Genomic DNA, 15,482 nt, shown 5'->3' on the forward strand with positions numbered 1-15,482 from the left:
CCGCCAAGAGCCGCCGTGCGTCGCCGCCGAGGGGGCGCGGCTGCCAGGCCTCGCCGCCTCGCGAGCTTGCCGACGGGAGATGCGCGTGCCTGGCCCTGCCACGGGTGCTAGCCGCCGGGAGCCGCCGCGCGTGGTCGCCGAGAGCCGCTTGTGCTGGCCGTCGGGCGCCACCGCACGTACTGGGCCAACGCCGCTGGCCGTCCTGTTTTGCCGCCGCGCGAGCTTGGCCGCCATTGCGGGCGTGCGCCGCCGCTGATTGCCGTGTTAGCCGTCCTGCGCTGCCGCGCGTGCTCGGCTGCCACGCGTGCTGGCCATCCTGAGCCATCACGGGCGCCGCTGCACGTGCTGGGCCGACGCCGCTGGGCGTGCCGTTTCGTCGCCGCGCGTGCTTGGCCGCTGTTGCGGGCGTGCGCCACCGCCGCTGACCGTGCTGGCCGTCCTGCGCCGCCGCCACCGCTAGCCGTATTGGGCCGCCGTCGTGGGCATGCGATGTCGCGCGTGATGGCTGTGCTGGATGGTTAGCGCGATGTTTTTTTTTCTTTTCATCCGCTCGGTGGTTAGCACCTCGTTCCTCCAGATTCCACGTATATTTCATTCCGAGGAACTTGTTGGTTCCGTTCCTTCTACCCAACCGAACACGAGAATGAGTGTTAGGTGCGGAACCGTCCCATTCCATTCCTCCTAATTCTAGAACCGAACACACCCTAAGAGGTCACCATTGACAAGTGTTGTCACTTTTTGATGGAGTTTCCATTGACGAGCCGCATCATGCCCACACTTTTCACATAATTGCGACGTCTCCGGCTTGGTCATGCTCATCGTAAGAGGTGGCTAGGGGTGCGCAAAAATGAAACCGGTGAAAAATGTTTCAAACCGGTTAGTGGGAGTATTTCATTTTATTTAAAAAAAAATTCCCACTTCTACTTTATTGAAAAAAATGAAATAAATTAAATTTGGCCAAATCGTGGAACCGTTTTGGCCCACCCTTGTAGGTGGCAGCATCAAAAGACCGAGGTAGGTGTCAAGCCCGACTATTAAACTTGGAGATATACACGTGTGTAGGCAATCTGATTATATATATTCAGATGAGCTAACTCAATTTAGAGGCCTAGCTAGTTACTGTAGTTAGCTGAATTACTCGTGTGTAAAGAGAAAAAAGAAAGGAACTCGATTGGTGGCTTTGCGTTGAGTGATCTACTGTACTAGAAGAGTTGAAGACCAAGTAAATTAACTATCTGTCATGTAGGCATGCTAGCTAGCTCGATTCTTTTGCTAGATCGGAGTTCCAACGGAACGAGCATGCTGCGCAGCGCATTCGATTGATATGCCGCATATCACGGGCAGAAATATCGGTGATAAGTTAGGTGGCGCCAAACCGAAATGTTAGGATGAGATATTACACAGCCCGCCAAAATTTCGCATATTTCGGAGTAAAAATTGGGCTGGCTGATGGCGCTGTCTGTGGCTGGAATGGTGGAGGAGCTAAAATTAGGCTGACTGATGCCGCTGCGCGCTCTCTCTCTCTATCTCCATCCTTCACACAAAATGGGATCAGCCCGAATCAGATCGCCTCTCTTTCATTTTTCTGGAAATTTTCTTCCCAGTAGTGCTATTTCTCGCCGCCGCCGCCGCCACCCAACTCAGCCTCGCCCCTCACCGGATCCCATCCTCGCTGCTCGCCAGCTACCCTGCGCCGCCTCCTTCTCACAGGTCGATTCCCCTACAGCCGCCGCACTCCCGCGCCCCCAGTCGCAAACCCTAGGGCTCCCCTGCCGGCCGGCGTCGACGACGAACCAGAATGCACTTGCTTGGCATCTGCTCCTTCTCCCCGACCTCCTATGTGAAAGTATGCCCCCTCCTCGTTGGTGGTCCGGTCCGGGGACATGGAGGCCGACCTGCTGCTCACCTCCGACATCAACGACGACGACAGCCTGCTTCTGGCCCACCCGCCGCTTGCCGGCATCCTCCTCTTCTCCGACCACCATGCGCGATCTGGCCTCCCTGGCTTGGGATCCATCGACTCCCTGATCGACATGGACAAGCAGCAGTGGCCGAGGCTCCAGCCAGCGCGGGAGATGGAGGCCCTCGTCCACGGCTCCGATCCATCCGCCTCAAGCTCACCCGTATTCGCTGTAAGCTTCTCATGCGAATCCCTCTCCCTGAGCAGACCTAAAAACGCGAGATTTCAGGCCGCGATGTGTAATTGATGATGGATCACGATCTTGCCGGCCACACAGTTGTTTTGGATATACATAAAGATGCTCCTTTTTCATGTGCAATCTTCCATATATGGTTATAGATATCAGTTAACTTTTACAATGAGTATAAGTACCAATTCTACGTGTCATTGTCTGAAAATTCGACTAAAAAAGCATGGGATGTGTTATTGGTGCTTTTATATATAATAACTGAAAATTGATCCTACTGTTGAATTCATCTCTCAAAATTTTGTCTCTTCAATAGATCAGTGCCCTTTTCTGTGTTCTTGCGTGGCCCTGAATTTCTGTTTTGATCGCAGGGGGATGTCATTTGATCCACATGTACTGCATATCAACCAGGGAGCACCGCGGCACGGCAGCTGGACCATGACGGAGCGATGTGGCCGCCAACAAGCTCTGGCCCTGGGACCTTGATGGACCCCGGCGTCCTTGGGGCCTGGACCGTCTGCAAGCGCCACGAGTTCAACCTGAAACCAACCAGGTGAATTCAGAGAACCAGGTCTGGACCGTCTGGTGTTCACATTTAAGAACGACATGTGCATTCAGAGAACCAGGTCTCATTGAATCTGTAATTAAAATTGAGTAGTCATCAGGAATATCAGAGAAACTTGTATAGTAACTCAATTATATGGTTCAGCTTAATTACAACTCTAGGGATTATTGGGGTGTTAGCTTTTAATCAGTTTTCATCTACTTGGAGAATGTTCGGTGTTTTTTTGTGTTTTGATAATTGTCCATGGTATACTGCTTATATGTTTAGGGGCATGATACTATGTTATGTATCTAGGTATCTTCTCAAACTGTATATTTTGTGTACTTAAGTGTTTGCAGATAAACTTGCAGTCTTCTAGCTAGCTTTGCGTATAATTAATGTGTTTTTTTCCTTGGCTTGCTGTGTACATATAAGTGCCAATGGCTCATGTGATTATGTATGCAGAGAGTGTGCATTTGCACTCAAATATGATCAGTTTCAGTCAAGATATAATATTTCTGTTCTAAGTCTCTAGCTACTGTGTGAAAACGTTGCCTGTTCTGGTGTGATCCAGAGGTGCACATTACATTGTTTGATTAAGCCCTATTTACATTTTGTTGTAAGCAGATTGAGCAGGAGCAGCTCATCAGCTGGTGGCAACCACAGTGCCGCTCATGCTAGCGTTGACACCACGCTGCACACCCTAGTGCTCGGGCCTCTCCGCCGCCTAGACTGACAGCTGGGAGGCGTGCAAATTACCCCTGCCCCACAGTAGGTATGCTTGTTTGTTTTTCTTCCTTAGGATGGACTGGACACAACCATGAACATCTTCATTTATGTTATAAACATACTTGTGGCCATGCTTATTTTCATCAGATGTAGCTGGCCAACAAGCTGCAACCCTGGGACCCTCGCCGGTGCCATTGAAGTCTGCACCATCCGCAAGTACATATGGGTATCGTGGATGTCTCCGCCTCCGGCCGCATTCCCGTCTCCAAGTCGGCATCTACCGCCAACCTAGAGTTTGATGGCAACAGTTGTATGGGTGTTCTGTTGGTGGGAGACGGATATATTGAGCAGTCAATCAGCGGGTGCCAACCACAACCATGATCTTGGCGCTGACACTGTCGCTGCACCATGTGCCCTCCTACTTGCAACCCCGCCCTGGCCTAGTTGATGAGCCAAGGTCGTCTGAAGGTGATTGACTTACTGTTGCGCTTAATTCTGTTGTATGCTTGAAAATTGTCCCTTAAAACTGATACTAATAGGCAGGGCAGACTGTAGTAGGGGACATGGTATCTTCTGTGTGTTTGCTTATTAGAGGTTTTCATAGCAGTGGACAAGTTTGTAGTCCTGGTATGAAATGACACTGGATTTTCAAACTAAAATGGGTCATTTCTTTGGTCACACTATGGACCTGATGGCATATATGCAGAGTTTACTTATTGTTTCTCAGAATAACATTTTCATCTACTTGGAGGATGTCTGGTGTGTTTTGTGGTTTGCTAATTGTATATGGTAAACTGATTATTTATTTATGGACATGATACTATTTTATGTATCTAGGTGTCTTCTTAAACTTTGACAGAGAAAGTTTGACCAAATATCACGTAAATCTAGTTTAGATAAGTGTGTTGGAGAATCTTGTAAATTTGACAAGACATCACACGAATTTGACTATATTTGACCAACTTTACTTGAGTTTTCATCTGCTTGGAGAATCTCTTGTGTGTTGTGTGTTATTGTAATTGTCCATTGGTAAACTGTTTATATATTTATGGACATGATACTATGTTATGTATAGTGTCTTCTTGAGCCGTCTATTTTTGTCAAATATTGAAGTGCTCGCAAATAAACTTACAATTTTCTAGCTATTTTTGTGTATAATGGGCTTTATTTCTAAATTTTGCAACATTTTTCTGGTATTGGGTTGGTGGTGCCATTTATTATTATTATTATGTTGCCGAGCTAATCATCTTCTTTGCCACACGCAGCTTGGGGTTGCCATCCACCCTGTGGCGACTGGGCACCCTCGTCCCCACGAAGGCTTTCACAATGCCTCGGCTCCGTCTTCACCAACAACAAGGCCACGAGAAAGGTGAGACATCTTGCATTCTCTCTATCCATACACTGAACAGAGTTGCAGGACGCTGGCTATTTTTAAAATGGCATGATCTTGCACAGCTTTTAGTGTTGTACGATTGGAACATGTGACCTTCTTCTAGACCTTGCTTTAGTTTAAACGGGATACTGGATGCATAAATTGGAGCACTTCACTATGTTTAAATTGGAGCACTTCACTATGATTGGAACCTGTGACCTTCTTCTAGAACAAAGAAAACTTACTTTTGTGTTTTTTTTTGTAGAGCCTCATGCTGGTAATTGTGCTCTTGGTAATATGCTTAATGGTCCCCCTTGTGATTACAAGGATGAATTTTCTTTGTTCCTCACCATTAGGCGTCCATTAAAGTTGACATCGGGTGTATTGATTCTTCTGTTGACATACTTTGGAGGCATAAAGCTTTGACCTATCTCTTCTCTCGTGTTGATGGAAAACATCAACGATGGCCAGGAACCATTTTTCAGAACGTTGTGCTAGTTCTCACAATTGTTATGCTTGTGTTGATAGGGGACCTATGCTTAACACGGCATTGTTGGGAGATGCACGATGTCTTTAGAAGATCCTCTTTCCAAAACCCAAGCTGGAGAGATTCAGTGAGGAACCCACATCCATGATGTAACTTACGTCTCCGGCGTTGTGAGTCGTGGCCTACTGAGCTTTCCGTTAGTCCTGGATGGACCTCGGCTTCGCCTACTTCCTGCTTCGCCTCTGCCCTGGCTGCATGGTTTAGGTGTGAATCTTCTTCTCCTCCTTTCTCCTGCATGTGCTCCGTGATTTTAAAACTCAAGTGTCGCCTGTCAATGATTTGGTGCATGATTAGTCTATACTTTGGAAATGGCCCCGTTCAGGAGTACGCCTGTTTCTCCATCATTTGTGAACAATGAAATAGCACAATTTGCTGTGGTTCTCTTTGGTTTCCTCTCATATTTGTATACAACCATATAATTTAAAGCCACGTTGTTGCTTTACAGTTTACAACCTTGTTTGTACTTTGTTAGTGGAATCTCCGGAGATCGCTTCCTTCTATGGATGCTCCATAAAATTTAGCATTACAATTTTATGGATGGTTTAAAGAATTTCTTGTCAGGACATATACATGGTAGAAATGACACTGTGACTTCTTGTTTTTATTGCATGGTTGTTTTGTTTAGTTTCCCTAATTACTATATATAGCGAGAAGTGATATATAAACGGCCGCTTTGCTGAGGTGCGCCAGTTCTGCATTATGTTAAAGGTAAATTCTCATGGATTTCTATATTCAATAGCTGTGTCAATGTATGGTCCGTGCTAGAGAAAAAACATCCTTTCATTTTCACAAGTAGCTGTGTCAATTTATAGGTTCAGTGATTCTTGCGACGATGAATGGATGTTGTGGTATATTTCTAGCCATTTTTGTAAATGCTTAGTAGTACTAGTGTGATGGATATAGCAGCAAGTAGAAGTACCCCCCATGATGCAAGTATTAATTTCTTGTATTGTGTACCAGTGTGTGTGTGATCGAAGCAAGTAAGCAGTGTTAAGCTAGTTTGCAGCTAAAATGACATTTTCTTGTCCACATGTTATATACTATTATCTCAACTCCGATAGGGCTTGATTGTAACAAGTATCCTGAGAAGTGATTCCATCTTGTTTCCTCTTCCTTTTATTGGCAGCAAGGCAACCACGGGTGGCACAATCTGTGGGTATTGCTCATTTTCCTGTTTTTTTGTGCAGTTTGGTGGTTGTTGGATGGATACTAGTCACTGGGACATTTATCATGTGTGGTGTGTTTGATAACCAGGATAAAATATGTATAAAGCATGAATATTTGCGTGTGATTTTAGGAAATTTGGTCCGATCTATAGGGGAAAAACGTAGTGCATTTTGGGTGTCATACTGGTGCTTCAGCTACAATTTGCATATTGTGTTGATAAGTTTATCTCATTTCTTTTTCAATGCATATAAATCAAATTTGAATGCAACATCCTTGTATTCTAAGTATTTTTTTCAGTCCTTCCTAAATGTGTTGATACTGTAGTTGTATGCCGATTTGCATTCTGTTGTTCTTCTTAGAGAACAGAAGAAGCTACTAATATGATGTGCTTGCATGGCCATTATGACTTTTGACACACGGCATAGTTATCTTGGTACTTGATGCATAGCCAGGTTTTATTTTCTATGGACGATTTTTTTATGGCTGATTTGGCTTTATCATGGGCTTGATTTAGCACGTGATTTGGCTTTATCTTGGTTGCTTTATTCTGGTTTATGTCTTACTTTCAATTCGGTTTTATATTGATTCAGTAGCTACGAAAGTGGAGTATTGAATAAGTAGCTATGTTCAGACTCTATGTATGTAAATTGCATGTTTTTATATGATTGTGATGTTTGTGACCTTGCAGGTGTAGCCGAATGCACAAAAGCTTTTGGAGCACCACAGGAAGTATGAAAGGCTACGTTAGACAGAAGAAAATAAACTTGAGCGTGTCCGGCTTTGTCTGCGTGTTGAGGCACATGCTATTTTCGTACTAAAATTCCCACTCCTGGTAGTAGCATTCTGGGTGTACTATTTTTCACGGTCAGATCGGAATTCATGCCATGTGTTTTCAACAGTCGGATTATAAGAATACCAAGAACAAGGAGAAACTGTCAAGCCGCTCACCTATAGTTGCATCTTCCAGGGGCTTCTCACGCAAGGTGGAATATCTGGCTTCGCTGGAGGAATGTGTGGTGGTATACTTCGAGGTGGAGGTTCTCCCGGTACTATCGGTATGGATGTTATCCTGAATATAATCGCTTGGCCACTGCATATCTTCCTTTATGCAACTAATTTGACTTTTTGTTGTTGTAAAGGAACCTGACCTGATGATAGCATTTGGTGATCATGCGGTCATGTCGGCTCTTCAAGATGGTATGGCTTCCCTCAAATAGTTGCCCGCTTCTTTTATGGTGCAATTCCCTTGTTATTGTAAAAAAATATGATAGGCTGGCTGTTGGATACCCTCTTTATAGTTCTAACTTTTTTGACATCTTGTGTAGTTAGTACATGATGCATGGTCACGTGTTTCTTCATTTTTATGGCTGATTTGGCTTAGTATATCCAACTTATATATATGGGGGCCTGTAAATTGTAGCCAATTAATGGGTAAGTTAGAATCAGTAAAGTGCAATTCAAATAAGTCAGGGGATGATATGTTTGAGCAAGTACCTTGTGCGCACGATGGCATATGAAGCATTTGTTGCATCCATAATATTTTGTATTCATCTGGGACCTCTCTAGCTAGTTATCTTCATCTGGATCCTGCCTACATTGTGTTGGTAGCTGCAAAAAGGAAAAACCTGTGTTCCTACTAGCCGAGAAGGAGCAATTGTCAAGCCACTCATCTGAAGATGGAGCTTCCCAGGAGGCACAACTGGTGGAATTTTTGGGTTTCCTGGAGGAATTGGTGGTGGTACATCTGGATACCAGTAATATCCTGAATGTAAGCACTTGGCCACTACATGACAGCATTTGCTGACCCTGAGGTCATGGAGGCTCTTCAAGATGGTATGATTTCCCTCAAATAGCTCCCTTGTTATTATAAATAATGTGATTTGCTGGATGTTGTGTGCCATCTTTATAGTTCTAACTATATATTGAATTAAGCGATTCACGTTCTTAGAATAAAAAATCTAGTTCGTCCAGTTCCTTTTATTTTTGTAATTTCAGTTTCCTCAAATTTTGGAGGCAGCGGTGGCGTTTTTCTTGCTTTGCTGGGAAATGCTTACTAAAATGATTTGCAGTACATGAGTATTAAATTGAGCAGTTTCCTACTTTTTTTGCATAGAAAGAATTCTGACATGTTCCTTCTCTGTTTCCGATCGAGCTTTGTTACTGTACTTGGTGGCTTCTGTGATGTTTACTAATACAAAGGAAAACTCACAACATTCAAAAAAATTAAACTGAGCCCACTTCTAATTTAGTTGGCCTTAAGTCCTACTTTTGATTATGGTTTGACACTTCGAATTTGGTTAGAATTTTTCCTCTGCTTGGTCCTAAGACAATTTAGTTTGGCCTCTGGCATTATTGGTTACTGTTTCTCCCTCCACATTATCTGTTTGTGTTGATTGGCTGGGAAACAGGAGGGGCCACTTCTAATCTTAAAGTGACTCGTTTCTCTTTCAAATTAGGTAAAGGAAGACTTGGACATGGAACAGTCTCTGAATGTTTTTCTCTCCCATGTACTTGTTAATTGTGAGTTCTGAACATGACTTGGACTATTCTCTTAAGTTTATCTCATTTCTTTTTGAATATGTAAATCAAGTTTGAATGCAACGTGCTAAATGTGTTCATAGTATAGTAGTCCTTCCTAAATGCGTTGATAGTATAGTTGTATGGCGATTTATGTTCTGTTGTTCGTTTTAGAGAGAACGGAAGAGGTTGTTAATATGATGTGCTTGGCCACCTATTGATTGCCCTTTTGTATTTATACCTTTTGACATGTGCCATATTTATCTCACTACCTGATGCATTGCCAAGTTCCGTTTTTATGGCTGATTTGGCTTTATCGTGGGCATGATTTAGCACATCATTTGGCTTTATCTTGGTTGCTTTATTCTGGTTGCCTTACTTTCAATTCGGTTTTATGTTGATTCAATAGCTATGAAGGTCGAGTTAATTCAGTAGCTATGTTAAATCTCTATGTATGTAATTTTCATGTTTTTATATGATTGTGATGTTGGTGATCTTGTAGGTGTAGCCGAATCCACAAAATATTGTGGAGCACCGCAGGAAGTATGAAAGTTTACAGTAGACAGAAGAAAAGAAATTAGAGCGTGACCAGCTTCGTCGGCATGTCGAGGCAGAGGTTATTTTCTTACCAAAATTCCGGCTCCTGTTAGGAGCATTCCGTTTTTCATGGTCAGATCTGAATTCATGTCATCTGCTTTCAACAGTACGATTATAACAAGGCTAATAAGGAGCAGTTGTGAAGCCGCTCATCTAGAGATGCATCTTCCAGGGGCTTCTCAGGAGGCACGCCAGGTGGAATGCCTGGCTTCGCTGGAGGAATGGGTGGTGGTATGCCTGGAGCTGGAGGAGCTCCCGGTCCCGATGTCAGCATTTGGTGACCTTGAGATCACTGGCTCTTCCAGAGGGTACAATTTACCTTAAATAATTCTTCCGCTTCCTTTATACTGCAATTCACTTGCTATTTTAAATGATAGATTATGTGTTGGCTGTTGTGTCCCCTCTTTATAGTTCTAACTTTTGACACCTTCACAACAACAGACCAAAGAAAGTAACTTTTGACACGTGTACTGAGTTGCCAGAATGTGCTCTAGTAATTCATTTTTTACAATTTCCCTTAAATAGTTCGTCCGCTTCCTTTATGGTGCAATTCCCTTGTTATTTAAATAATATATCATGTGTTGGCTGTTGGGTCCCCTCTTTATAGTTCTAATTTTTGACACCTAATATTGTTACATCAATACATGATGCATGGCCAGGGGTTTCTTCATTTTTATGGATGATATGGCTTTGTCATTATGGGTGTGATTCAGCGATTAATTTAACCCACCGTGTACTGAGTTGGCAGAATGTGCTCTAGTAATTCATTTCTTACCACAACTTATCCTAGCAACGAGATTTATTCCCCACCAGATGTTGAGCTCTTTTAAACTTCATATGTTTTTCCTTGATCATTTTAGACATCTGGAGTGTATTGATGATGCATTGTTTTAGCATACCACCATCAATATTGATCTTCCTTTTATATATATCTTAGAACATATGAAGTTTTGCATCTGCTTGCTACTTTTGGTTATATCCCTGGCATCATATACGCACTAATCTGTGTCTCGTTCCTCTCAACTTGGATGGTATGTTTGGTACTCGTGCCTTGTTAGTTTTTTATGCAGCAGAAGCATACTGTATATCCTTTGGGTGCTTGAATAGACGTTGAGTTGTTCCAGGAAAGGAAACCTTTAATTGATATTCTGTAGGTCTGGATGGGATATTTCCACTAAATACTTGACAGTGGCAACAGTCCCATTTGAGTTTTGTTTCCTTCATCCTTCTTTACCAAGTATTACTCTTCCACTGTTAGGAGAAACTATATAGTCGGTGTGATCCATTAGAACCATCTGTTTGTACCTTTCAAGAGATGAATATATGAAAAGCAATCAGGGTTCACTCTTAGCTAGAAGCCTAGAACTAGTGCTACCATTCCGCTGTTTCATTACATTTCATTACATGTCTAGTTGCCATCCATTGAGTTGCATATGATTTCCCTTTTAGATATCTACATTTACATGTAGATAGTTATTATGACGTGTAGCTCTGATATGGCCTTTACATTATTTGTAGAGGTTATAGTTTTTTCTTGTTGTCGTTCTTGGCTAGAGCTAGTGCTACCTTCCTGCAATTTCAGTTTGCCATCTTTGTTTATGCACGTTCAGTTGCCTAATGCGGAGGTGTTACTTTCTTTGGTCTGTTGTTGTGCAGGTGACAAAGGAGGTGAGCCGGTGGCGGTCGGAGGCGATGGAGTAGCACGTTGGCGTGCCCCTCTTGAAGGTGCGAACTTGAGCTGGACGCCGGAACAGGCTGGCCGGACATGCTTTTGTTTGTGATGTTGCTTGCAGTCGGTTAGGTCAAATGCTTCCCTAGCTTATTTGATGTCCTAGACCTGATGCATTGGCTCCATAATTTTAGGTTTATAAGCTACATGTAGATATGTTTCTTTTGTATGTTGGCAAGCTAAACTAGCTCTGTCAAGTTGTCTTAGTCCATGAATTGTGTTTGATACATAAAATACTAGTATTTGACAATGTTTCAAGTTAATTCGTGCGGGGTGCCTGATGTTTCTTCCTTAAAGCGTTGGAGATAGTCTATGGTTCCCTCCTGATGCTTTCCATAAAAAAGACTATAGTACATGCTTATCTTGAAGCGTGTTTGGTTCATAGAGACAATATGAACATCTCAAGGTTTGGTAGATGTAATAAGCACTTGATATTCTGCATGCTTCAGTGCACTACACTTGTATGCGGTTTCTTCTTGTGTCAATAGTCTTTCTATAAATCTCATTGGATCAATCTCGTGTTTGGTTCATCAAGAACATATGAATTGTCGCCCTGGCTATCTTGTTTGAAGACCTGTAGGGTGTATGTACCGTAATCGTTGCTGCTCTGCTCATATGTAAATCGACTGGCCTGGTGGATGTCCACAAAGCTGCCCGTCAACCAAGGGAGACAAATAAGCCTCAACTAAAAGCTTATTTATCTCGACACTAAAATCATCAATGCGAGATTAAACTGTTTCTCTCTGGTAATTATTAGTTGGATCATTCTCCTTTTGCAAATAACTTGGTAAGAGTGCGAATATGTGCTCATTTGATTTCCTCTATAAATATTGCATTATTATTAAGTGTACCACCGAAGCGGGACCCTTAATCTTGTTGCAAATCCGTATTGTTGCCAGCTGATGGATACGTGTATTACTACTACTACTATATGGGTGAACATTCATGTCCAGAATTAAGGAGGCGATCTGGCGGAGCTTGATGTGGTACCATTCCAAATGTTTTATTACATTTTTTGTTTGAGAGTAACCACGTATTTCATTAATGGAAAATCAAGTTACATGAGTAAACAAAACAAAAGTGGGAACAACCAGTAGTTTATTACATTATTATTATAGGTGTTACGGAGGAGGGTGTAGCTAGAAAAACCATGGTGTAGCATATGAGAAAAAAAAAGGCATCTCCTATTCTCCTGTGTGTATTGCCTTGATGAGAGGAAACAAAGCATGTCAGATCCGCCGTAGGCTCCTCATTCCATTCCATGCGCCCTGAACAACAGAATAAAATAAAAGAATATTATATTATCGTCTCTCACGGATCACGGGTGTTGCTAGTTTGACTAACAAAGCTATAAATTTAGGCAATAAATTATCCCATGATTCCGGCCAGGTTGACGAATTCGGAAACTAGAGTCTGTTGCGCTTCAATTGCCTGTAAACAAGGGAGCGTCAAAGGAAACCAAAAATTAACCTGTTAACGAGGGAGGGCCAGCGGAAAACCAGAGTTATTAGCCGGTAAACAAGGGAGTGCCATTGAAAACCAAAATGCTGAGCGGTAGACGAAAAAAGTGGCGGCAAGTTTGAATGGAAACTGGCCTATTGCCTTGGCCTGGTGCCTATAAATAGCAAGCCGGGCGGAACCACCGCGTGCGGCTAGCGCGTGCGACCGACTTAGACTTTGACTCTTGCTCGGAGAGGAGAGGAGAGGAGAGGAGCGGAGCGGAGCGGAGGGTGAGCAGCATATGGCTGGATGAAGAGGGCGACGAGAGGGGGAGGTGGTACACGCAGGCTAAAAAGATTGACTGATGTCGTCCCGTCCCCCAGCAGCTAGCTAGCAGGTAATTCTCATTTTATGGAGTCGTCCATTGCCTTGATGTTTTCTTCATTGGAGGAATCATGAGTTGAGCAGCTATGCATGGTGGATGGTCGTGCGGCTGCTGGTGGAGCGCACGATGCAGATCGATCAGGTGGTTTTCGTGGATGGCGGTTTTTCCTCCCGATCGATCTCCAACCACGACGGAAACAAAGTCGGTCGATCCATCGATTCATCATTAGTTATAGTCGACGATCTGGACGCGCGCGCGGGTCGTGCTCCATTGACTTGTCAACCCACCCGGGATTAGTAATTTCCACCAGCTGCTATCGGCAAAAAAAAAAAAAAACTACTCCGTAAGATAGATCGACCGAGTACGTGAGCTGCAGCGATCAGCCCGTCGCAGCTTGCTGTTGGATCGCACGCAAGATCTCATCACGTTCAGAGTTCCTCCGACGGCAGACTCCACCATGTCTTTCTGCCATTACCAAACGAGTTAGAAACAGTGCGCGATTGTGAGTACAAGTGTCTGTACTCCGTAGTTGGTGCCTCCACGGTCTGAGAGTGGATGACACTGTGACAGCCTGAAGAATGCGTGCTAAGTACTAGACACCAGAGTCCGACAGTGAGTGACAGCCAGGAAGAAATAATTGACTCCGACGACAGTCTGACTGTGGCGTGATGGCTGATCTTTACCTCGGGGTTCTCTGTTTTGAGGTTCACCGGAGCGGCGACGAGGAAGACATAGTCGCAGCCAGTAACGGCGTCGTCGAAGCTGCCCTCTTCTTGCAGGTCGGCGCGGAACACCTCCAAGGGGCCCAGCGCTTGCAGATCCTTGAGGTGGGAGTTCTTCTCCATGTCATCTGAAATCAAAATTTCAGAACAGAACGCCTTTATCAATTTCTGTTTCAGAGGCCAAAAAAATTCCAATAAATTCTCACGGCAGCAGCTGAAAGAGATCGAGCACAGATTTTGTTCCCTGTGGCGAAAGGAACAGCCAGAGTCACACTGGACAGGAGAGTGATCGATCTAACCTGGGTTTCTGACGGTCGTCTTCACGGCGTATCCCTTCTCCAGCAGCATCTTCACGAGCGCCGACGCGATATACCCGTTCCCTCCGGTGACGCACGCCGTCTTCCTCCTGCTCCCATCACCTGCGGCCGCCATCGTATCGCCCGTCGGTTGGTTCCTGCCCGCGCGAGCTAAAGTATCGTTCGCACTGCACGCACTAGGATAATTTTATTCGGAAAGCTAACTAATGGTTCTCATTTATTTGTGTACACTGAAGATATTTTGCACTAATATAATTATACTAGTACCCAGCATTAAAGCAGTACTCCATGCGACATTAAACTTATTTTGCCGCCGTGTTCAACCTACTCCACGTCTCAACAAACAGTCTTACCTAACTGTTGGACCGATTGCCTCGTGACTCACTGAGTAGTCAATTGCTGATAGAGATTTCCCCTTTTCTTTTGTCAGTTTTTTGTGAATAATGAAGTGGTTTATGATACCTTCCATTCCATAAACAGTAGATGCGTCACATGTAAGGCTGGTCTAGAAATAGTGCTTCCATGAGCAGGGGTACAGAACATAGTGTTCAATACGATGCAGACCTTGAATCCTTGAGGACTATAACATTGAAATACTGAAACCCAACGCTGAATCTAGGAAAATATGTCGATGGGGGCTACTCTAGAGCTATGCAAATCAAACTAATATAATGGAGAACTATACTGCGCCATCTCCCATACCATAGTATAAAAGCGTTAAAGAAAATATAAGCAGCGAAAGTGTGCAGTCAAGTAGTAGTAGTTACATTAATAAGGACTAGACATAGCATTTAAATGACGTGCTAAATCCACTTGTTCATATTGCTACTCGTAAATAACGAGTTCAAGCCTCAATTGTACCATCCTGAAGAACAGGGACAATATGGAAAACACGCTTTATTGAAAAAGTCATGCAAATAATTAAAGACTGGAGAAGTATTGATAATGGAACTATGTTATTGGACTCTTTCACATTCTCCAATTTTCCTTCTCGACTTTTCTTTTTGTTAAATTGATGAATCACATCTTCCCTTGAAAAAGCGGAAAGCTTATCTTTCTCCACAAAACAAATGAGACAACCACTAATGAATTACTATCCCATTTTATTCCACAACACATTCTTGAAAATATTCATTGCCGAGAAGCAATCGGCAAAAGTTGCCATCCCTTCATCCGGCATGCTAAGAGTAGGAATATCAAGTTCTTTAGAGAATAAATATATCTTTTGAAGAAGTGGTTCTCTCCCATACATTCTTGGTCGTTTACAGG

At 43.6% G+C, this 15,482-nt stretch overlaps 1 protein-coding gene and 1 long non-coding RNA gene across 8 annotated transcripts; one reads left to right on the plus strand and one right to left on the minus strand.

Moving 5' to 3' along the window:
* The first annotated feature begins 1,621 nt into the window (after nucleotides 1-1,621).
* Nucleotides 1,622-11,612, plus strand: LOC124677541. Of its 7 annotated transcripts, XR_006994087.1 has the most exons (13): nucleotides 1,623-2,132; nucleotides 2,519-2,700; nucleotides 3,319-3,466; nucleotides 3,568-3,888; nucleotides 4,686-4,789; nucleotides 5,321-5,543; nucleotides 7,195-7,370; nucleotides 7,474-7,561; nucleotides 7,646-7,703; nucleotides 8,115-8,339; nucleotides 9,526-9,639; nucleotides 9,728-9,928; nucleotides 11,277-11,612. It is a non-coding gene; the product is annotated as an uncharacterized LOC124677541 (long non-coding RNA). The 7 variants fall into 7 exon arrangements; XR_006994089.1 differs by having other exon boundaries at nucleotides 1,622-2,132; nucleotides 7,646-8,339; nucleotides 9,526-9,692; nucleotides 9,793-9,928; XR_006994088.1 differs by having other exon boundaries at nucleotides 1,622-2,132; nucleotides 7,646-8,339; nucleotides 9,793-9,928.
* A 1,898-nt stretch (nucleotides 11,613-13,510) lies between these two features.
* On the minus strand, nucleotides 13,511-14,328 carry LOC124671269 (anthocyanidin reductase ((2S)-flavan-3-ol-forming)-like). Its single transcript, XM_047207659.1, has 3 exons — nucleotides 14,196-14,328; nucleotides 13,858-14,024; nucleotides 13,511-13,639 (listed from the first exon to the last, which is right to left on the minus strand). The coding sequence occupies exons 1-3, from the start codon at nucleotides 14,326-14,328 to the stop codon at nucleotides 13,511-13,513; spliced, it is 429 nt and encodes a 142-aa protein (XP_047063615.1).
* Between the last annotated feature and the right edge of the window lie 1,154 nt (nucleotides 14,329-15,482).

The sequence above is a fragment of the Lolium rigidum genome, chromosome 7, assembly GCF_022539505.1.
Source record: "Lolium rigidum isolate FL_2022 chromosome 7, APGP_CSIRO_Lrig_0.1, whole genome shotgun sequence".
NCBI lineage: Eukaryota > Viridiplantae > Streptophyta > Magnoliopsida > Poales > Poaceae > Lolium > Lolium rigidum.